Genomic DNA, 24,266 nt, shown 5'->3' on the forward strand with positions numbered 1-24,266 from the left:
GGGCTTGTCCCATTCACTATGGGTTCAAACACTTGAAGCCCTTCTTCCAAATTGCTGTGGAAAGTGACTGACCACCTGAAGGATACAGCCTCCTTCATGTGTTCCTTGGAAACTCTTTCTATAACAAAGTAGCTTTTAAGAGTAGCAGGGCACCAAGCCCCAAGCATTGCTAAAGGAGGTGCTTCTTACATAAAACAGTCTAAACAGCTTCCCAGCTAGGAAGGTGTCCAGTTTATGCAGCCACAAGATTGCGATTAGAGTGTCCCGTTTTAAGGGGATCTGAGCAGCTGAGACCAGCTGGGCTCCGCAGTCCCGGCTGGTCAGTATTCTGGGCCACGCCACCGAGGGGGTGCATATTGGGATGCAGAGGGGCACATTTTCAGCAGGACCTGGAACCCACATCTATGGATTCTTGGCAAGGACCAGGAGCACAGATGCCGCTGCTGGTTTAATTAGGGAGTCAGCAGGGGATGCCGGGGCTACCACGTGACTCACACAGCCTTCCACAAGCTGTAATTACCAGAGCTTCCTCAGACCAAGGATCTGCTGCGGGCTGGACTTCAGGAAGGGGTTAACGAAAAAGACACAGCCTCTGTGTGTGTTTTTAATGGACAGCCATCGATATGCCCTAAAGAGAAGCTACAGCGCTCAGAGGCATTTAGACAATGTGAAGGGACACACAGAGGCTCAGCCTTCACCTGTGAAGGTAAAGGTAGGGTTGAATGCCTGTGGCCAAGGGGTTGAGCACGGAATTCACCAGAGACTCAGGTTTAAATCCTGCCTGGTGTGTGAGCGCAGGTCATCCATTCCCAGTGAATAAACTTATTCAGTGAATATTCCTCTCTCTGCCACCATGCCAGATCTATAAAATGGGCTTGATGTTAGAATTAAATGAACTACTGGTTGTAAAGGGACATTTAATTTTAAGGTCAACCCCATTTTCAGTGGTGTTTTCAGAGTAAGACAGACTAGGAAGAAAGGCTTAGTGGTATACTTCTGAAAATCAGCCAGTGGTAACCCTATGGATCAAAACAGAATGTTGTTCCACACAGTGCTAGAAAATGAGCTCTCCCCAACCCCAGGGTGGAACCAAAAACCAAACCCGTTGCTGTCGAGTCGATTCCAACTCATAGTGACCCTGGAGGACAGAGCAGAACGGCCCCGTAGAGTTTCCAAGGAGTACCTGGTGGACTCGAACTGCCAACCTTTTGGTTAGCAGCCATAGCAGTTAACTACTACACCACCAGGGTCTCCCCAGGCTGGAAGGCACTCAAAATACACAGCGGTCACAACAATGGACTCAGGAATATCAACGATCGTGATGATAAAGCAAGACTGGGCAGCATTTTGTCCTGTTGTACCTGCGGTCACCATGAGGTGCAGCCACCTTGACAGCACTTAACAACAAAGTGACTGATACAATAATAGGACTTTTCTTTCAGCTCTTGGTAATAAATTATTAAAACTAGAAACAGGCAGGTGATAAATGCCCCTATATTCACCCCACTTTATCAACAGCACTCATTCACTGAGTGTCTCTCACGTGCCAGGAGCAGCTCTAGGCATTTGGGATGATGCATCAGTGAGCATAACAGACCAAGTCCCCTGCCCTTCGGGGAGACCAACAATGCGCACTGTGAGGCAGCAGGACGTGTGAGCAAGGCCAGCAGAGCACAGGAGGGAGCTGAGGCACTGACGGGTGAGGGTCATAACCAGGTGGTTGGGGTCGGCCTCATGGAGGACTGGAGAGATGAGGGCTTAGGCACGTGGACAGCTGGGGGAGGAGGAGCAAGGAGGCCAGTGTGGCTAGTGGGGAGTGGTCAAGGGCAGAGCAGCAGGAGGGATGAGTGGCTAGTGTGGCCTCCCCAACTCTTTCTTCAGCAGGGGTCCTGAGAAATGCTTTCTCCACTGGGGCTTGCAGACACCACCTGCCCAGAGAGGGAAGCCCTCGTGGGGCAGGGGAGGGCAGGCTGGCGGTGATCTTCGATGGGCCTACCAGCTCTGATGGGCTCCAGTGAGGAGCCACCCACCACTTCTTACTGGCTCCCTCTGCTGCTGGGACAACCCCCGGTTGGCCCCTCCAGACTCTGACGTATCCTCAGAGCGCCTTTCCCTCAGCAGAAGCTGCAGCCCTCTCACTACCAGGGAATTCGCTCCACCGGAAGCCCTTCCTGAATCCCATTCCTCTTCTCTGGGACCCAGGGCCCCTCTTCTGTCTGAGGCGGAGGCCTCCCCTCTTCAGTGACTACTCTGGACAAGTTGTCCCTTCTCTGGGGCACCTTCAAGGTGTAGCTCTCCATGACTGCTACCCACCACTCAGCGCTAAGATGAGGCCTCCTCCAAGTGTCACGTCTGCGTTCACCACCCAGACTCTGTGCTCAGTGTCTCCACCGTCTCCACTGATTCACCTCTCATTTACTCCCTGTCCCCCACCCCCTTCCTGACACCCTCTCCTCCCTGGGCTTGGATGATCCTCGCCTCTCTTCTTTCCTCCAAACTGCTGTCCCCGCTCTTCGTGGAATGCCCTTCTGCTGGTTCTGCCACTCTGAAATGCTGGGTCCCCCAGCTGCACCACTCTGCCTTCTCCTCCGCCTCAGCCCACGGTGAAGTGGGTGGTACCATCCCTTCTTTGCTTTAACACCAACCCCTAAGCGAATGAGTCCTACATCTCTCTCCAGCCTGAACTCCAGACTTTCATATACAGTGTCTACCATCTCCTGAAAATCTCTCAGGTCCCTCAAAGTCCATATGCACCAATTTAACTTCACATCCCTGGTGTGCAGCGGTTAAAGTGCTCAGCTACTAACCAAAAGGTCGACAGTTTAAATCCGCCAGCCACTCCTCAGGAGAAAGACGTGGCAGCCTGCTTCCATAAAGATTCATGGCCTTGGAAACCCTATGGGCAGTTCTACTCTGTCCTACAGGGTTGCTATGAGTTGAGTTGGAATCGACTCGAAGGCAGTGGGTTTGGATTTGATTTACATAGGCATCACCTCACCTCCAGAACCTTCTCCCCCTCCTATTTTCCTATCCTCAGTGACTAAAACAGCACCCAGTCACCTGTTAGAAAGAGCTGTTTCCTGACTCCTCCTACCCATCTTCCCCAACGTTCAATTATCCCTCAATCCTGCTGATTCTTCTCCTCAGGTTTAGCCATCGTTCATTCTTTTCCTATTGCCCAGTCCTATTCCTGCCCTCATCATCCTCTGCTCCATCTTCTTGTGGGATGAGGGAGGAGCACCTCAAACGCCAAGCCCAAAAACCAAAGCCATTGAGTCGATTCCGACTCACAGCAACCCTATAAGTCAGACTAGAACTGCCCCATAGAGTTTCCAAGGAGCGGCTGGTGGATTTCAATTGCCAACCTTTTGGTTAGTAGCTGTAGCTGTTAGCCGCTGTGCCACCAGGGCTCCACCTTGTACACAGAAGGTGCTTAACCAATTTTTGTAGATTGGTTACTCTCAAGTTATACAAAATGGGTTATGTCATCACAGGTTTGAGAAGAAGGGGACCCAGAGCAGAATCCCCTAGGAAAAACTCAGTTTATCAGAGTTCACCTACTTCTTGAGATTCTGTATGTGTGAGTGAATGAACAAGCTAATACGCCCAGAATTCTCTAGAGCTCTGAGGTAGATGGAGACACAAACACTCACTTGTCATTTAATGGACATGAACTGAAGACCTACTATGGCCAGGAATGGAGGATTCAAAATGAACAAGACAGTTTTTGCCTCAGAGCCTGGTAAAGTCAGAGAGGCCATCTTGTTAATGAACAAAGTGCTCCATGAATTCTGGTTGACTACTGGCCTTCAGGAAACCCTGGTGGCATAGTGGTTAAGTGCTACGGCTGCTAACAAAGAGGTCAGCAGTTCAAATCTGCCAGGTACTCCTTGGAAACTCTATGGGCCAGTTCTACTCTGTCCTATAGGGTCGCTATGAGTCGGAATCGACTTGATGGCAGTGGGTTTGGTTTTTTTGTTGTTGTTGTTGTTGTTTGTTTGTTTGTTTTATTGGGCTTCAGTGTACATCATGGTACAGTGGAAAGAGGGTGGGTTTGGGAAGCAGACTGACCCCTTCTCACGTCTCCCCTCAGCCAACTCTGATAGGGTTCCCTCCCCTCATTCCACAGAAGTGGCCCTTATCAACGTCCCCATGACCTACTTCCTGTCAGATCCAATGGCCAGATCCCTGCCTTCATCTCACCCAATTTTCAGTGACATTGACACTTGACCTTTGTGACATCAAATTTTCCTGTCCTCTTCTAAATCTGGCATCCAAATCTTTAGCACTGATCTTACCCCTGAACTCCCAACCCATAAATCCAACTGCCTAACCCACCGTATCCCAAACATAGTCATCTCTCACTGTTACCATGCCGACACACCAGTTTAAGTTACTAGCTTCATCCTTGGACCTTGCAGCAGAGTACAGTCTATTCTCTCTACTTCCTCTCTTACCTCTCCGTAGTTGATTTTCTATATAGCCACCACAATGCTCTTTTTTAAAAAAAAAAAGGTAAATCAATATAATCACTCCCTAGCTTAAAACAATCCAGTAACTACCCATTGCCAGGAGAATAAAATCACCTTTCTGTATAAATGGCTGCAATCTTAAATATCACGTCTCCTCCAGCCCCTTTGACTTCAACTCCTGCACTCCTTTCATCTGCCACAGGATTTCCCACACACTCTGATTATGTCCCCAAAAAAGCCGAGGTCAACCGTGCCCCCCATTGCACTAGCCCTTCACCTAGATCTCCCCACAGCTGCTTCCTTCTTATCATTCAGGTCTATGTTCAAAAGTCACCTCCTCTGGAAAGCCTTCCCTGATTGCCCTGCCAAAGCACTTCCCTCCCCCACCTCACTTCAACATGTCTTCTCCCACTACTCTGTTTCAATTGTCTTCAGAGCACTTTCCATGGTCTGAAACTCTTACTTGTTTCTGCACTGTTGCCTCACTAGAATGTAAACGCCACAAGCGTTTTGGTCACCACTGTCCCTGAGCCTAGGAGAGAGCCCAGCACACAGGAGCCTCTCAGGAAATACATGCTGGTTGCATGCACGAATCCATGCAGGGCTAAGTCCTGACTCCACCACCTACGACCTGGGTGTCCCAGGCCACCAGAGCCAACTGCTCCATCAGACGCAGCAGACACAGTGCCCGAGGCCTGCCATACTTGTAGGGGCCCGTGAAAAGATTTCCATTTTAGTTTCTTTTAAAACCCTAAGAAAAATTAAATATACTAAGAATGAATATATAATAATGAACCCAGCTTAAATTACATTCATCTTTATGCTAACACGTTTGTAAATATAATCCTTCAATATTTTGGAGATCACAAGTTTATCAAGCCCTTGGACCCTGAGTTTTCTCTGAGGTGTGGCTGACAATTCCTGCTTCGCAGACCATTAGAGGAGTGATGTGTGTAAGCGCCTGGCACTGAGGGCCCAGAGCTTGGAGAGTTTACAGTGTGTTAGGTGCAACAGTTAAGCATTTGGTTGCTAGCTGAAAGGTTAGTGGTTTGAATGCACCCAGCGGCTCCACGGAAGAAAGACCTGGCAATCTCCCATAAAAATTACAGCCTAGAAAACCCTGTGGGGAAGTTCTACTCTGTCACATGGGGTCCCTATGAGTCAAAAATCAACTCAACAGCACCTAACAACAACCACAGCCCAAGACTAGCTACTTGACGGGGTTCCCCAGGCATTGGAAGCTGTCTCCTTTGCTTGCTGTTGCTGTTAGCTACTGTCAAGTCAGCCCCCAGCTCATGGCGACCCCACGCACAGTGGGACAAAGTGCTGCCTGGCCCTGTGCCAGCCCCATGACCAGTTACAGATCAGGCTGTTGTGACTCGTAGGGCTTTCACTGGCTGCTTTTCAGAACTACATCTCCAGACCTTTCTCCCTAGTCTGGACGCTGCAGTGAAACACGTTCAGCACCACAGCACCATGCAAGTCTCCACTGACAGATGGGCGGTGGCTGTGCTTGAGAGACACTGACCAAGGTCTCTCTTACAGAAGGTGAGAATCGGAGCACTGAGCCACACGCTGCCTCCTATCTCCTTTGCTTAGCAATCCTCTTATGACAATGCGGGAGGCAGGCAGGGCAGGCCTCGCTGTGCCCATCCGAAGGATCAAAAAACTGCAGCTCAGACTGGTTAAGCAACTAGCCTAAGTCACGAGCCCGAAGGCAGGAATGGAGACGAGGAATGGAGACCCATTTTGTTGGCTCCAGGTCCTGGGTACAGACCCTCACACTCCCGGCCCCAGTGCTGGGCACTGAGCACAGTGTCTCTTTTCAGGAAATTCATGAACTCGCTGGGGACTCCTGCACACTCCTCTTGCCATAATCTGTCACCAGCGTATTGCTTTTCCGCGCTGGAGCTCATGCCAGTGTCTCGCGCTGCCAGGTGCTGCTTCCAAGTCTCCAGCGGGCAACCCTCCCCTCCCTGCTCCCCGCAGGGCCCCACTCCACCTGCTCCTGGATGAGGCCAACTCCTAGCTGAGCTCAGGGGCACTGCGGGCGCCCTGGTTCTGATTTTTCTCACTTTCCTTGGAGATGCTCGTGCTTGGGAGGGAAGGCGGAACATTCCATGTCGGAGCAAACCTGCTTTCGATCATGTAAATTAGCGCCCTGTTAATGCAGGCAGACTGCCGATCTCCCCAGTAAGGAAGAGAGAGAAGGCATAGGGGGACAAGATCCCCACCGCAGCGGCTGATGAAGAATTTCAATAGAAAGCCACTGCTTCAGGAAAGAAGATCGTTCTCCGCGAGCAGCGTTGGGGCTGCCCTGATGCTCCGAGGGTATGTCCTGAACTTTGCTGGGGTCATGAGGATTGTTTGGGTGGGCCATGGGTGGCCTGGGGTGGTAGGTGGGGGTCCTCGCACAGACTTGGAACATCTTCCCACCCATCCTCCTTGGTCTGAGAGATTCTTTTGGGTCTCTGCTGGGGCGATGGCTCCACGGGGCTGAACTGGAAGGGGTGAGGCCCTCCTACCCATCCTGTGACTTCTGCCGGGAGGCTGGGTCACGTGAGTTTTGGGCTGGGCTCTGGGTGGTGTCTAAGCAAGGCTGGGTGAGGGGTAAAGCACGTGTGTGGGGGGTCTGCTACGATCCGGGTCTAGTCTTTGTCAGGCGAGGTGACGCCGTGATTGCACTTCCTTTGTATTCCGGATTTCTCTGGATAGTGCTGTGGACCAGGGACGACAGCTTTGGATGTTACAGTAATATTAAAATGAAAGAATTAATGAAAACAAACAAACACTTATTAAGCACACACTATTTGCCAGACACTGGTGTATATTTGAATCCTCATGACATCTTTATGAGGATATTTACTAACAACCTCCCAATTTTACAGACAGGGAAACTGAGGCTCAGGCTCTGGTGACCCGGATGGTTCTGGTTATTATCCAAGGGCACCCAGGGCACCTCGACCCACTCTGTTAACAGACAGCAGAGGGAACGGAGTCCTGGACAGTTCCTTCATCATTCTGATACCACTGCTGGCCACTGTGTGGGCCAGGGTCCCCCTCACAGCCTTCTGAGGGTCTAGAGCTGGACGTCCACCTTTCCATATAGCACATATCGCACTGCGTTTTTAGTTATCCACTCTGTTTATTCTCTGTCTCCTTACCTGATGGTGAGGGCAGGAATTTAATCTGCATGTATGCCCCCAAAACACCCAGCACGGTGGCCCCAAGTGGCCTCGTGAACGCAGGTGAGGAAATACGCAGCTCTCGGTATTAGAAATGCATGCCTGAGACCAGGTTCTAGGCAGCTGTGTGAGTGGCTACAATTGATATGACCTGCTTCTTAGAAACAGACAGGCAGGGGGTCTGGGCTGATATTGGGGCCATAGGGTCCAGGAGAACAAGGAGTTGCTGGGACTGAATTTGCTTACCATCTGAAAAATAACAATAATAATCCCTGCCACCTAGGGCTGTGGTGAGGATGAAGCTATGTCTTTGAAGACACCTAGGTTAGGGTCTGGCACATAGTAGGTTCTCTAGGATTTCATTCATTCAAGCCAATACATATTTATTGGGCACCTACTATGTACTAGATACTTCTCTAGGCACCAGAGATACAGCAGAAAGCAAAATAAAGTCTCAGGGCTCACAGGCCTTGCACTCTACTCAGGGAAAAAGACAGTCGACACATAACATGTCAGGGGATATAGTTGTTGGGGAGCCCTGGTGGCAGAGCCCTGGTGCCAAAAGGTTGGCAGTTCAAATCCACCAGCTGCTCCTTGAAAACCCTACAGGGCAGTTCTACTCTGTCCTATAGGGTTGCTATGAGTTGGAATCGACTCTAGTAGTGGATTTGGTTTGGTTTTGGGGTATAGGTGCTGGGTGGGGAGCAGGCTAAGGAACTAGAGCATGCTGGGAATGGTGCTGCCTTTCCAGTCAAGGTGGTCAGGCCGGATCCCTCTGCTAAGCAGAGCCTGTGGGACGCAAGGAAGTGAGTTACACAGGGGAGAATATTCTAGTTTTGCTGCTCCTGGGTAAACCAGAACATAATATTTAATAGCTTGTGTGTATCTTAATTTAGTCAACTATTGTTAATGGACATTTGAGTTGCTTCCAATTTTTGTCACAATAATTTATGCTGTGATAAATATCCTTGTGCAGATATCATGTAAAACTGGTGTTTTATTGCTGTAGGATGGATTCCCCAAAGTAAGATATATTACCTAGAGGAAATAGCATAACCCAAGAGAATGCAGATCCTGTGTGGATAAATTAATGACTTTTTTTTTTTCTTTAATTCAAGTTTTACTGCCCTGTAATTCAATAGTGCCAGGCAGAGAACCAAGGGGTGTGTATGTTGGGGAGGGTGCCCTCTGTCCCATCCTTGGAGTGGTCTTCTCACTGTGTTTTATGACCACCACCCTGGGTTTCACTATGGAAAGGACTTTCACAAAGAGCAGCTTGTCCGGGGGGGTGGGGCAGAGGGCAGAGAGCATGGGCCTATTCTAGGGTTAGCCACATCCCAGCTAATGGCTATGGCTATGACTTCCGGTCCGAGCAGGAAGTGTGTGCTCAGGCAGATAAACAACCTCACAGCCGCTCCCCCACTTCTTTGTACCCCTGACAAGCCATACAAAGCTATGTTTTCCAGGCCTGTCATACACATATCCCGCGTAAGAAAACCGACATGGGAAGTTGGTGTTGGGGTACCCCTCACAGGATTGGGAAATGATGCTGTTTTTCACAGAGTTCTTCATCTGCCATCTCTCCCAGTTCTCAGTGGGACAAGGATCCTTCATGGAGCAGGGGTGTCATGGGCCCAGGACCCCACATGCCCCTTGGGCAGCACCTGCTCTGCTCACTCTTTCCACCACGATTCAGTCACAGACCCAAAGGGTGGTGTGACCCTCCCCTCTTTGTGATTCTCCAATTCCTGGAATGCCCTCTATCACCATCTCCGCATCTCCCTAACTAGCTGCTGCAAACAGTAGTTTTCAGTGATTGTTTCGTAAACAAGCAAGTAAGTGAATGACTTGACCCAGATGAGACTTTGAGGTCCAGTGGCCCCTGGGGCTGGCCCAGCTAGACACCTCCAAGCCTCCCCGCTGCCCACCTTGACGGCCTTGGCTCTGTCGATAAGCCCATCATCCTGAGAGCTCCCGATGAACAGATCCACCTTCGCTCGAGGGGCTCTCTGCAGTGCCCTGGCTGGCGTCTCACGGAGGTACTGGCCATCGATCACAGGACCCCAGTAGTGGAAAGGGCCACTCACAGCCAGGAGCTGTAGAGGGTACAAAGGGATGGCATGATTTGTATGGATTTTGTCCTTTTTGTGACACTGGAATAATCGGTCATATTGCTTAGCTTAATCAGGTCTTAATATGAGCACCAATATTGGTTACCCATCTGGATCTGTATTGGGAAATAGGGGCAAAATGCCTGGAACACCAGGCCGCCAGGCAACCAGGAGACAGGGCCAGGGCTGGAAGGTGAGTCTCACTCTGAGCAATGGCTGGTCCCCAAGAACCTTCCCAGAGCCTCTCTGCCAAGGCAACAACAGATCACAGCAAGGACTGGGTGTCCCTGGGCCTGCAGGTGTGTGAGCAAAGTAGGAGGGGGCTCTGACGCACAAGGACATGGTGGCCAAAGCCAGGGCCCAACAGGTGAACATCATCTGCTTAACCACTATCTAACCCACTGAAAACCACTGCCTTCAAGTCTATTCCAACTCATAGCGGCCCTATAGGACAGAGTACAACTGCCTTATAGGGTTTCCAGGGAGTGCCTGGTGGATTTGAACTGCCAACCTTTTGGTTAGCAGCCATAGTTCTTAACCACTACACCACCACAGTTTCCAAAAACTTTTTAGCCCTTATTTAGGGGTCTGAGGATAAGATCCTCCCAGTCTGTGAGTCTAGACTCATCACTAAATTGGGCATACCAGGGCTGTGCCAGACATCAGCCGAGGTGAAAATGGTGTTTCTGCTGGTGTCCCCTTTGCTATTGTTGAGGACCAGCCAGACAGTGTGGGCTGTGAGCAAGCTCTCTGCAGGCTGGGGAAGGAAGCACACAGAGGGCCAAAAAACCCGTTGCCGTGGAGTCGATTCCAACTCATAGCAACCCTATAGGACAGAGTAGAACTGCCCTGTAGAGTTTCCAAGGAGCAACTGGTGGATTTGAACTGCTGACCTTTTGGTTAGCAGCTGTAGCTTTTAACCGCAAGGCCGCCAGGGTTTCCACACAAAGGGTGGGGCAGCTGAAGTCCAGGACCCGTCTGTGCAGCCACATCTCTGACACTCAGTCCATTATAGATATTACATGACCGGTGCCTAGCACGGTTCCGGCACAGGGATGACTCTTTACATTTGCTATCTCAGTTTCTCCTCCAGCTCTGTAAGGTTGGCATCATGACCCCATTTTACAGATGAGAAATCGAGGCTCAGCGAGATCTACCTTCAGTCCTCATGCTGCTCCATTACATACTGTGGTCCATGCACAGCATTGAGGGCCAGGGAATCTGCATTCTGGTTCCAGCTGGTCATCAACCTGCTGTGTAGCCTTGACTGTGCCATGTCCCCTTTCCTAGGTAGAAGCCCAGAGAAGGTCCCTGCCCTACTTGCACACTAGTGCCCACCTTGGTCTGGGCATCATTGAGGATGTTGGCAGGCTTCAGGCGGAGACAGGACACCAGGTCTTGGCTGGGTGAGGTGGGGCAGCCGACCTCCTTTGCCAAAGCAGCTGCCTGCTGCTGAGCCCTCTCCTGGCTGATGATGGTGGCCGGTGAGAGTGCAGAGCCTCCCTGAAAGAGAAAGTAGACTCAGCCACCATGGTCTAGAGCATCTATTTCCTCCTCTTCCACCCAGGGAACCTCAGGGGCCACATCAGAGCAATGCATCCTTCACTGGAACTTGGCGGCCCCATGGTCCCTTTCTTGGGACACCCACAAGCATTTGGGAAGTCAGAGCTGACCAATATCACATCACCATGTTGTACAATCTTGAGTGGGTGTCTCCCTAGGACTCAGTTTCCTCATCTGTAAATGAGGGCTCTGGTCTGAAGATCTTCCAAGTCTTGGTTTGAAGCTGAAGTTGTACACTGAGGCAAAGCGGAGCTGCTGATAGATTGTGAACAGGGGATAAAGATCAGAACTGTCCTCTGGGATGATAACTCTGGCAAAGGGGAGACTGTATCCCCCACTACCTCCTGGAGCAACTTTAAATAACGAGTTCAATTAAGACAGTGTTGGACTTTAAAATAGATGCCCCCTAGAAGATGACAGAAACACAGTTAGTGTAAAAGTAAACTGTTCCAGTGAAGTAAAAGTTAAGTCTCTGTTAAAATGGTGGGTTGCTGGGAGCACTTCCTTCCTAAGAGTGTACGTGGTGGAAGCTGGAATCAGGGACAACACAGGGTGGAGGTGGCCGTACTACCTCCACTTCCACTGTTAGTCTTCCCACCACTAAGAGTAATACCAGCAACTACCATGGATTGAGGGCTTGCAGGACATAACCCAGAGTGTCCCCCGTTTTAACTCATTTTATCCTCACAACAGTCTTGTAAGTTAGTTGCTGTTATTCTTCCCATTTTGCAGATGTGGAAATAAAGAGATATGGAAATGAAGTAACTTGGCCGAGGTCAAAAATCTTGTAAGAGCTGGAGTCAGACTGTGGAGTCGGACAGCCGGGCTCAGAGTCTGTTCAGCTACAGGACCCTGGGCGGAGAGTGGAAGGGTCTATCCTGTGACATGTAAGCTGTGTGATCTTGAATGAATCACTTCTCTGGGCCTCTGACTCCTCACTTGTAACATGGCGGTTGGGCTGGAGAGCAATGTTCACAGACTAGCTTCTACCTCCCCGGCACCCACTGTCCCAGGAACTTTGTCTGCTTTATTTCATGTAATCGTCACAGCAATGACATGATCTGGGTAAGGTTATCATCCCCATTTGGCAGACAAGCAAACTAAGGCTCAAGTGCAAAGGGAGAATTCTCATTTATCAAGTATCTAATATGTACCAGGAACTAGGAGCTTAACAACTACAAATAATAATAAAAAAAATAGTAGCTAACATTTATTATTTACTAAGTTGCAGGCATAGTCTTAAGTACTTTGCATATATTAACTCATTAAATCCTCTTCATAACCTGAGGAGGTAGGTGTCATTTACCCCCTTATTCTTAGGAGGAAGAAGCTGAGGCACAGAGAGGGTCAGTATCCTACCCAAGGTCACACAGCTGGTGAGTGGCAAGGCCAGGACTTAAGTCCATGCACCCTGCCTCTGGGGCTGTGCTGTCAACCACCACATTATGCTGTGTGTGCGTGCATGTGTGTGCGTGTGTGTATGTGTATGTTTTCAAGAACAAGATGGTATGTCCTTGAGCTGAAGTATATCCTCTTACTCTAATGTAACTAGAGTATTGATCTGGCTCACTCCATGGTATATATTCAGTTGACGCAGTGGTTAACAGCTCAGGCTGCTAACCAAAAGGTCTGCAGTTCACATTCACCAGCCACACCTTGGAAACCCTATGGGGCAGTTCTACGCTGTCCTGTAGGGTCGCTATGAGTCAGAATCGATTCAATGGCAACAGATTTTTTATCCTGAGCTAAAATTATCAGAAACTCAAACTACCAGAAACTCAGAGCTTAGTTTCCTCATACAGAAAATGGGCATACCAGGGCTGTGCCACCCTCACTGGGTCTTTGCGAGGATCGTTGAAGTAATGCAGAGGAAAGCATTCTGTAAGCTGTGAAGTGAGGAGCCCATGCTGTGACCCACTGTGGAAAAGAGACATCAGATGGAGGCCCACAGTGGGGCAGGCCCCTTCACCAAGGGCTTGGCAGGAAGCCTGAGGGGCGTTACAAGGATATCCCGGAATTTGGGAGCACGTTCTAGCACTGCCCGTGGAAGATTCGCCTGGTCTCTGCTTCAGCATCAGGGCTGAAGGGGTCATGGAGAAAGCATGGGCATTGCAGAGAGAAGGGGCCATACTGTAAAGGGGGCTGAGACCTGGCAAGGACTGGGCGGGGCCGATACCTAAAGGGCCAGAAGGGAGGGCCCAGGGCCGAATATAGGTCCTGTCCACACGTGAGTCGAGGCTCAAATTCCAGAAGCTAAATGCAGCCAGGGGCAGCACAGGGTAGAAGCTTTGTGTCCCCAGACCTGACTACACACTCCAGGTGGATGACTCCAGACAAATGACCTAACACCTTCTCCTCCCCGTGGAGTCTCTGGGTAGTACAAACAGTTAACACACTTGGCTGCTAACTGAAAGGTTAGAGGTTTGAGTCTGCCCAGAGTTGCCTCGAAGAAAGGCCTGGCGATCTACTTCTGAAAAATCAGCCATTGAAAACCCTGTGGAGCACAGTTCTGCTCTGACACACACGGGGTCGCCATGAGTTAGAATCGACTCTACGGCAACAGGTTGGTTAAGCAATGATAAAAGTGAAACCACCCAGCTCAGGGCACGGAATCCTGAAATGTTGCAATGAACAAGGGTCAAGGTGATTTAGGTGGGCTGTTGCAGGGTTCCTGTGCCCTTGGGGTCATTTTTCCAATGATGAAGGAGTCAGCTTTTCTGACAACCACTGGCTAGGTTTTTCTTAGCAGAAAAATACACACACATGTGCACACACATACACACTCAAGACATTCAAGGTCAAAGCCCCTTGTTCTAAAGAGCAAACTGAGCAAACTGAGTGCGGTGCAGACTGCGGCCGCTCAGCCCGGCTTCCCCACAGGTAGGCTGTAAGGAGATGCGTTTTGGGATGAGGCCCTCTGACGTTTCCAACGGTCTCCTCAGCTATAAAAAGCCAGGGTACGGCGAGGAAGTGGTTAAAGGCGTGGGTGACACTGATATTACAAGATGTCTTAGAGAACTTTCCCCTCTCTTAAAACACTTGGTTTTAATCAATTTTCTGACGAAAACCTATTTCTTTGTGGAAAATCAGTAGTTAAGCAACTCAACGGCCAGTTCAACCCTCTCTTTAAGACGTTTGACAGAGCAGCGGGGGAGGGGACGCAGGGCAAGGCCTCACGGGCTTCCAGGCAGGAGCACCAGGCTCGTCCCCAGCTTTGTTGCTCACAGCCAGTGTGACCTGACACCAGGGAGCCTCAATCCCCCTATTCTGTCACTGAGAACAATACAACATATGCCGTGGGGTGGTGGTCAGGATGGCACGAGGCTGGCCGAGGTGAGGCCAGTGGGCGTCCTGCACTTGGTAGGTGGTGGAGCTAGGACTGTGGCCAGGACAGTGGGGTCTCACGGGACCTCCACAGGGTGTGAGCGTTCACTCACAGACAGCAGAGCCTGCTAGACACAGGTAACGCCAGCCTTTCTGAGCCTCGCCCTGGGCCCCGGCTTTATCTAACTTTGACCTTGTCTTTAAAACGGCAGTGAGTTTCAGCTTCTTTTTTCTTTCTTTCTTTTTTTAACTTTAGAATAAAAATAGCACAGTCCAAAACCGCAAACGCTGACCACTGTTTTTTCCCCCTGGAGCCTGTGTACATTAAAAGTGCCTTGACCTCAGTTAACCACAGCAGTCAGCCCACCTCGGAGGCAAGGCCTTCCCTGTCTAAGCACACACTCAGACACACACAGTCACAGGCAGAGAGTCACACTTAGGCACAGACACACTCAGATACACACACACATACAAATGGACAGTCACAGAGAGACACACGCTCAGACACAGACACACTCAGACACACACAGACACAGATATGCAGACTACACCCAGATACACACACAGGCACACTCAAACACACACAGACACCCTTAGAGACACACAGTCATAGACAAACACACACTCAGACACACTCAGAAACACACACAGACATACCCAGACATACAGGCTACACTCAGATACATACACAGACACATGCAAATACACACAGACACACACAGATATACACATGGACACTCTCAGATACACACACAGTCACAGAGAAACACACAGATACACAAAGACATACACTCACACACACAGACCCAGACACAGAGAAACACACACTCACACACAGACATTCTCTGATACATATGCAGACACACAGAGACACACTCACAGACACACCCACACAGCCCTTCTTGAAATGGATGCTTCAGCATTTCCCAGGAGAAACCACTCACAGGCCTTCCATGAAGAAGTCAGCAAGGAGAAAAGCGACAAGAAGACAAACTTCTGTGAGAAACTTGACCATCCCAGGACCTCCTGCTGGCCCTGGTTTAGGGAGGACCAGCAAGCCGGAGAAGGTGATGGTGGCTGAAAAGCAAGCTTCCAGGAGGGACCTGCTCCATCCACTTCCTTGTGTCCCTCACACTCCTGAGCCCTCTCACACATAGCCTCCTTATGTATGAGGACAAGACAGTGATGTATGCCTCATAGGGAAGGAGGAGAAGGGAGGGGGGCTCAGTGCCTGCCCTGAAGTAGCGCAGTGTGTGGAAGCAAGGAGTTAACCCACGCAGAGCCCCTGCAATGGCACTCGGCACAGAGACATAATATTACTACTAATAGCATGTGCCACAAACTGTATGAAGGCCCAACATACATAGGCTCATTTATGCCTTATAACAACCCTCTGAGGTAGGTGTGAGCCATATCTCAACACTATAGGGGAAGAAACGCCACTTATGATGAAGGGATGAAGCCACTTGCCCCAAATCTCACACCCAGGGAGTGATGGAACTCAGATTTGAGCCCAGGCAGCGGGCTCCACAGCTCCGTGTTGTAACCACTGTGTGATACTGCCTTGTCTCATGCCTGGGGTCATGGGTCACCTTCCTGTCCCCATGTGAATGTGAGGCGACAGCAAAGTGAAAAGGCCATGGATCTGGTCCACGCAGATCAGACTTTCAATTCCAGCTCTTCCCATCACCACTTTGCCAATTACCTTAATCCTTTGAGCTTCCGGCTCCTAATGGGGATATTATGGACAACACTGAAAGAGTGGATGTGCTCAGTAGGTGAGATAAAAAACCAAAACCAAACCCACAGCCATCAAGTCAATTCCAACTCATAGCCACCCTAGAGGACAGAGCAGAGCTTCTCCACAGGGTTTCCAAGGCTGCAAATCTTTACATGAGCAGACTGCTACATCTTACTCCCAAAGTGCTGTTGGTGGGTTTGAACTACCGAGTTTGCAGTTAGGAGCCAAGCTCTTTAACTGCTGTGCCACCAGTGCTCCTTATTAAATGAGATAATGGATGTAAAATGCCTAACATGCAGTTAGCACTCAATAAAAGTTAATTTTAATTATTATTTACTCATATTATTTATCCATATATTTAATTCCTACAGTTTAATTTACTATCATAACTAAAAAAAAAAATTGCTCCATTAACCCATCATTACCAATCAGGCTGACGGCAAAACCATTGTGATTTCTGTCTTGGAGCCTCTTCAAGCTCACCACCGTGGGCCTCAGCTTGCAAAGCTGATACAGAGGCGGCACATCTATGTCACTATGAGACCACACACCGTCCGAAGCTCCCTCTGCTACTATCATAATTTCCACCACCTGTCTATTGGTTTGTACTGTGGTGTCTTGCATGTTGCTATGATGCTGGAAGCTATGCCTCCAGTATTTCAAATACCAGTAGGGTTACCCATGGTGGACAGGTTTCAGTGGAGCTTCCAGGCTGGACAGGCTAGCAAGAAAGGTCTGGCGATTTACTGAAAAGTACCTTCTGCCGTGGAGTCAATTCCAGCTCATAGCGCCCCTACGGGACAGAGTAGAACTGCCTCATATGGTTTCCAAGGAGCGCCTGGTGGATTCAAACTGCTGACCTTTTGGTTAGCAGCCATAGCTCTTAAACACTACGCCACCAGGGTTTCCTGCTGAAAATTAGTCAATCAAAATCCTACCGCTCACAACAGAATATTGCCCAATACAATGCTGGAAGACCAGCCCCCTAGGCTGGAAGGCACTCCAAATATACAGTGGCTGCAATGGTGGCTTTGAGCATGCCAGCGATCGTGACGATGGTGCAGGACTTGGCAATATCTTATTCTGTTGTACTTGGGGGCACCATGAGTTGGCACCAATTTGATGGCAACTAACAATAACATCATGATTTGGTTCTTACTATGACACTTGAGGTTGGGATTAGGTAGGGAGCACTGTCTCTCGGTAGGGGTAATTTGTGCTCTGCCACACCTAACCTGAACCCAAGTGCTCCAGCTGCAAAGCTGGGCTTCTCTTCATGGCTTCTCAGTGTCAGAAATCAGGCGTGTGACCCTCAAGTCCTGACCAGGCCACTGGGACTTTAGAAACTTAATCACCTTTAGCTGACTTACTGGCTGGACTGATATCAATGACCATGTATCACTCAGAGTTATCAGCCCAATACTTATTTCAAGTCTATTTTATTCCAGGCAAAGTGAGGAACAAAGAAGCGTAAGTCCCAAGCCTAGGTTAGGCAGATGTTGTGTCAAAATATGAACTGTATCCAGCAGGACACACATGCTAGTGACCTCAAAACAGGCTCTGTATGATTAATGTCAAGGAAGGGCCAAGAGTTCTCATGCTTTGAGAATTCAGAGACGGGAGTGATTCCTGAGCACTATGTCTTGGAAGAAGTACAACCAGAATGTTCCTTAGAAGCAAGGATGGTGAGACTGCATCTTACATACTTTGGGCATATTATCAGGAGGCATCAGTTCCTGGAGTAGGACATCACACTTGGTAAAGTAGGGAGCAAAAATGATGAAAACCCTCAACAAGATGAATTGACACCGTGGCTGCACCAATGGGTTCAAACATAACGACGATCATGAGCATGGCGCAGGACCAGGCAGTGCTTCATTCGGTAGTACATAGGGTTGCTATGAGTCGGAACTGACTTGATGGCACCTAACAACAACAATGACAACATGGGGTCCAGAGGAAGCTGCACAGAGGAGGCAGGACTTGAGTGGCCTCTCATGGGAGGGAGTGATTGGAGGAAAGGAGGGAGGGCGGTGGCTACTCCTGGGGGAATGGGTGGGGATGGAAGGTGGGCACAGAGGCCTGATTACACAATGGAGCTATAGAGAATAGGAGATGGGTCTCACTCACCCCAATATCCCCAGAACAAAGCCTGGAACTCAAAAAAATTAAGCATTGAATGAGTGAATGAATGCATGAATGAGCAGACCACTTAATTCTCATGAATGAAGAGAGGAATCTGCGTGGAGAGCAAGTGAAGGATACATTTAAAGGACTTCAAATCCCAGGCTAAGCTAAAGGCGCAGTGTAGAAGGTGCTGAGCCCTGGGGTGCAGGGCAGGTATCCTTCTGCAGTGGGAAGTTGCTAAAGGTTTCTGAACAGGGTATCACAAAAAGCATTCTGGGGAGGTCACTGGGTCATTTGTCTTTGCATCTTTGGTGCTGAAAATGGTTGGTAGTGCTCAGTCAGCCCTCTGTCAATGACTGAGCGTGGAAGACTCCTAGATATGACTCCTTAATGGCAGGGATTGTGAGATATTTACTCTTATACCTCAGATCCTAGCACAAAGCTTGGCACATAGTAGGCTTTCAATAAATACTTCTCGAGTAGAACTGAACTAGAGTGAATGGCTGAATGGTAGGCTGACCAGCTGAGTGGCTGGGATGACCTGCACAGGAGAGTGGAGGGGGCCCAGCAGAAACTTATTATGGTCTGGGGTTAAAGAGATGAGGGCATGGACCACAGTGCCATTTCAAATACCTACACCAGATCCCCCTTTAAGAATGAGCCCAAACCAGGGCCTCCAAAATAGTGTATACCTGGCAAATTGGGGAAGACTACTGAGTAACTGAGTTACTAAAAAGCCAAGGTAGCTCAGGCAGAGAGCTCTAGAAGTTAAAGGTGTGTCTTCACCCTTGCTCCATTCCCTTAGGATATCCAGCCAAGGTGTTTCTCTTGCCTTCTTGAAGGGCTTTAAAACAAGGTCCTGGTACTAAGTTCTGATGCAGAACAGCACGTGAAGTGTAAAGTTTGAAGGAGGCTAGGGGGTGGTTACTTCGTGTGTGTGTGTGTGTGTGCGCGCGTGTGCGCACATGCGTGCGGGTGTGTGTTAGGGGGTTCCTAAAAGGGAGGCAGAAGAGAATTAAACATTCATAAAGTAACTTTTTCAGAGCCAGCACATTCAACATTTTCTCTTTTTTTTTTGTCTTTTTACTCTCTTAGTAAAATCTTTTTTTTTCATCTTTTTTTTTTAATTGTGCTTTAGATGAAGGTTTACAGAGCAAATTAGTTGCTCATCAAACAATTAATACACGTATTGTTTTGTGACATTGGTTGCCAACCCCACAACCTGTCAACACTCTCTGCTTCTCTACCTTGGGCTCCCCATTTCCATTCGTCCAGCTTTCCTGTTCCCTCCTGCCTTCCCATCCTTGCCTCTGGGCTGGTGTCCCCATTTAGTCTTGTATACTTGGTTGAGCTATGTGTATTATTGTTTGTTTTATGGGCCTGTTTAATCTTTGGCTGAAGGGTGAACCTCAGGAGTAACTTCAGTTTAGAGTTAAAAGGGTGCCCGGGGGCCATGCTCTCGGGGTTTCTCCAGTCTCTGTCAGACCAGTAAGTCTGGTCTTCTTTTGTGTGTTAGAATTTTGTTCTACATTTTTCTCCAGCTCTGTCTGGGACCCTCGTATTGTGATCCCTGTCAGAGCAGTTGGTGGTCGTAGCTGGGTACCATCTAGTTGTCATGTGCATCTTCTCATGTGCTTCTCACATCATGGCAACCCTGTAAGTACTATTATCCCCATTTTGCAGATGGACAGTCTGAGGCCCCAAGTGGATAGGTAATTTGTTCAAGGTCTCAGGCCTGGTAAGTAGCAGAGCCAGGACTGTAAAACGTGCACTGTCCTACACTGTACTCTCTGTCCCTGGAAATGAAAATAACTAAAGTCCATCACAGATCCATATCCTCCAGTCCACTCCAGTGCTTGCAGGGTGGCGACTCATAAGCAAGACCTTTGCAAGGGTGGCCAGGACAGTGGGGGAAGGGGTGGGAGAGTCTGGCTTCTCCCTTGGCAGGAGTGCCCCATGGAGAGCACTGTCACTCAAAGGCCCTGGCCGTTCCAATTGTTCCCACATCTTGGCCGTTATGAATACGGCTCCAATGAACATTCACGTACAAGTTTTTGTGTGTGAGCACATGATTTCATTTCTCTTGGGTTTATACCTAGGAGTGAAATTGCTGGTCATGTGGTAACTCTATATTTATCCTTTTAAGGAACTGCCAAACCGTTTCCCAAATGGTTGCACCATTTTACATTCCTACCAACAAGGTATGAGAAGGCCCTTTTCCCACCTCCTCACTTACTTTCTGTTATTGTTTGTTTAATATAATAGCCATCCTAGTGGGTGTGAAGTAGTAGCTCACTGAGGCTTTGTTATCCATTTCCCTCCTGACTAGCACTGTGGAGCATCTTTACAGGTGTTTACTGGCCATTTGTTTCTCTTCTTTGGAGAAATGCCCATTCAGGTGCTTTTCGCATTTTTCAAATTGAGTTATTTCTATTTTGTATTGAGTTGTATGTTTTCTTTATCCATTCTGGAGGCAAGCTCCTTCTCAGCTATATGGTAACGCTGGAAACACTTTCTCCCGTTATGTGGGTTGTCTTCTTACTTTTTCGCTGGTGTCTTCTGCAGCACCAGGTTTCAATTCTGATAACATCCAATGTATCCGTTTTTTTTCTTTTGCTTATTCTCTGTGCTTTTGGTGTCATACTAAAGAAACCATTCCCTAACCCGAAGATCAGTGGTCTCACTGTGCATTCTGAATAAACATATCTTTAAAACCTTAAAAAAAAAAAAAAATGTGCTGCCAATCTGCCCTCCAGGAAGGTTATACCTTGGTTGAGTTTTATTTGCAAACCTAAATGACCCACCCGCTGTGTCTATACATGGAGGAACTAGAAGGAAGGTACCAATCGTGGTGGGCTCCCGGGGTGTTCCAAGCACTTTGCAATCTGTTCTCAATTTGTGCTCACTAAGCCTTTGAACCAGGGAAGGGGGATAGGGCCCATTTCATTAAAGAGCGACACAGACTCAGAGAGGACAACTTCCCAAATCACCCAACTGCCTGGAAGTTGGATTCAGGCTATCTGTCTCTAAAACCACTGCACCACCCAGCCTCCTCTTCCCAGTCAAACGAATAGGGATGGAGGTAACCATCCCTTCTCCAGACACCTTTGGCAAACTGCTTTCCACAAGGCTTAGCTGCATAAGCTAAGCCCATGGAGGTGCAATGTGGAGGCCCTGCCCAGAGACCCACAGCGGGGGTCTCTCAGGTACTTTGTCAGCTTAGAAAATGGAGGGGAGCCAGGCCTTGGCCTTGTCCCTTTAAGATGGAGCCTGCTCCCCTGTTGTCTTTTCCCTCCAGGTTCTCGCAGACTTGACAAAATGTCTTTTTCCGTCTGTCACAAACATTGTATCTAATTGCCTCAGTCACTTTCTGGCTGTCAGGAACCATTTAAATGCTTTGCACTTGTGAATTTCTGATTCCCCAGGCAAAGGTGTCACACTTTAAAAAGGGACACCAGGAGTGATAGCCAAGGCAGACTGCTCACTTACTACAAAGGAATTTAAAATGCAGATTCCTGAGCCCCTCCCCTCTTCTCAAGGAGCACTTCATACACACACATTGGGCATGGTTCCTTTTAAAAATAATTTCATAATTATAACTTGTGAAAGAGCCTAAATGTTTCCTTCCAGTCATTTGTCCCGCCAGCTTTGTTTCAGGGAGCAACTGGCCCAGGATAATCTAGCGCAGCTGGGACTGCGTAGCCCTGAGGTGAAGACTTGGCCTTTGAGGAAACCAGCCTGGGGGTAGATCGTGGCTTTGCTACTTGCTTATTTGGCTTTGGCCAAATCACTTAACCTCTCCAAGCCATGAGATTCCTCCTTCAGCAGCTTAGGAGACAGCATGCCCTGTAAACCCAAACCAAAAAACTCAACGCCTTTGAGTCAATTCTGACACATAGTGATGCTACGGGGCAGAATAGAACTGTCCCACAGGGTTTCCAAGGTTGTAATCTTCAGGGAAGCAGACTGCCACATCCTTCTCCCTCGGAGTGGCTGGTGGGTTTCAATCAACAAACTTTCACTTAGTAGCCAAGCGCTTCACTACTGCACCACCAGGCTCCCATGACCCTGCAGGCACCTTGATGCCAGACTTCTCGCCTCCAAAACTGTGGGAGGATACAGTTCTATTGTTTCAAGCCACCGTTTGTGGTACTTAGGGCAGCCCAGGAGACTAATGTAATGGCCTGGAGTGTTCAGAAGAGGTAACGGCTGACTCCCTGGGCCTGAGCAGAATTGGGACCTATCAGAGGAGAGCTTTCCAAGGAGGCATGGCCTGGGCTGAGTGGAAGGTCTGATGGACGCCACGCAGACAGAATGCGTGAGCGGCGTCAGAGGTGGGCAGTCATCTGATGCCCTGGAGGGGTCATCTGAGGAGCAGGTGCCTTGGCAACAGGCTGGGCAGGGCGGCGGGATCTTGGCCTGGAAGGCCTCCCTGTGCACCACATTAAAAGGAGTGGGTGAAGAGCCACCATTTCCTGGGGAGTTCAGTGAGGGGAGATCTGGATTCCGGTTAGAAACTGGGAAAGCGGAGCTGGCCGCAGCAGTGGGGGGCCAGGCTGGAGGGAGAAGCCTGCACCGGAAGTCGACCACCCAGGATGATAGCCTCACATGTGGACCAGCAGGGTGGTGTGGACACTCTCTTTGGGCTCCTGAGGTCAAACTGTCTAGTCTGCCAGTGGGACCAAAATCCCTGGCCCTGGCCTGGGACTCTATGGCTGCAGCCTGGACCCCACTTCCCACCCTCCTCCCACTAGGCCTTGGGCATTCAGATGGGCTCAGCATTTCCCGCACCCCAGCCCACTTCCTCATCTTGTATTAGCTCCAGACTAGTTGCCCCCAGAGCAATGTGAGCTCCCAACCCAGCCTTCTCCCTGTAATGAGGACAGCCCTGCCAAGCTCTGGGCTGTCTCCCCAAACTTTCCCTAAGGGGACACTCCTGTGGGACTCTTGCTAAGGTTCTGATCAATTTCTAAGTCCTAACTAAATAGGTACACACCTGAACCCTTCCTCTTCTTAGCTCCTGGAATCCATTTCACATCATTCCCAACACCATCCGCTTCAAATTTGCCAGGTGAAAACAAGTATAAATCATTATTATTCTAAAGAGAAGTAGAGAAATAGAGGATGGACTCTAGGGTTAGAGAAATGTTATCGAATCCTGGGTTGGCAACATGGTAGCTGTGTTATTCCCGGGCAAGTGGCTTCATCTTTCCAGGTCTTGGTTTCGCCATCTGTAAAATGGGTATATACTGTCTCAAGGTGGTGCAGCATCAATAGCGTGGTCCATGGGCCTGTCAACCCAGGTTCAAGTCTAGCGCTCCCTCTTACTGGCTGTATGTCCTTAGGAAAAAAGCATTTAAACTCCCTCTGCCTCAGTCTCTCCAAATGTAAAATGGAATATAAGAATAACGTTTACCTTTTTGGTTCGTTCCGGTGAATTGAGGAGATGGACATGTAAAGTGCCTATACGTTGGGTTTCCAATAAATAGTAGCGGCCGTCCAAATCTGAACTGATACCCAGAGTTCTTTTAAAAACTGAAGGACCTAACAGTTTTGAAAAATACTTTATAACGTGGAAAGCAGATGGCAGTTATTATTTATAATACTATTGCTACTCAAACTAAAATAAAAAATAGTAATAATAATAATGCAATATCCTCCAGCCTGGACAAGGCATTTGGGGTTGACATTTTGTTTGGGCCAAGGGTTGTTTCTGAGCACCAGAGCTTGTCTTCCCTTCCTT

General features: G+C 49.0%; 1 protein-coding gene across 3 annotated transcripts in view; it reads right to left on the bottom strand.

The window, feature by feature from the left end:
- TG (thyroglobulin) overlaps window positions 1-24,266 on the bottom strand; it is a 232,277-nt gene that overhangs the window by 24,233 nt on the left and 183,778 nt on the right. For all 3 annotated transcript variants that reach the window (XM_049854070.1, XM_049854071.1, XM_049854069.1), the window contains 2 exons: window positions 11,107-11,271; window positions 9,586-9,753 (listed from right to left, as the gene is read on the bottom strand). In XM_049854070.1, coding sequence (XP_049710027.1) covers window positions 9,586-9,753; window positions 11,107-11,271 — 333 coding nt within the window. The remainder of the gene's footprint in view (window positions 1-9,585; window positions 9,754-11,106; window positions 11,272-24,266) is intronic.

This window comes from Elephas maximus, chromosome 15 (assembly GCF_024166365.1).
Source record: "Elephas maximus indicus isolate mEleMax1 chromosome 15, mEleMax1 primary haplotype, whole genome shotgun sequence".
In the NCBI taxonomy this organism is placed as follows: domain Eukaryota; kingdom Metazoa; phylum Chordata; class Mammalia; order Proboscidea; family Elephantidae; genus Elephas; species Elephas maximus.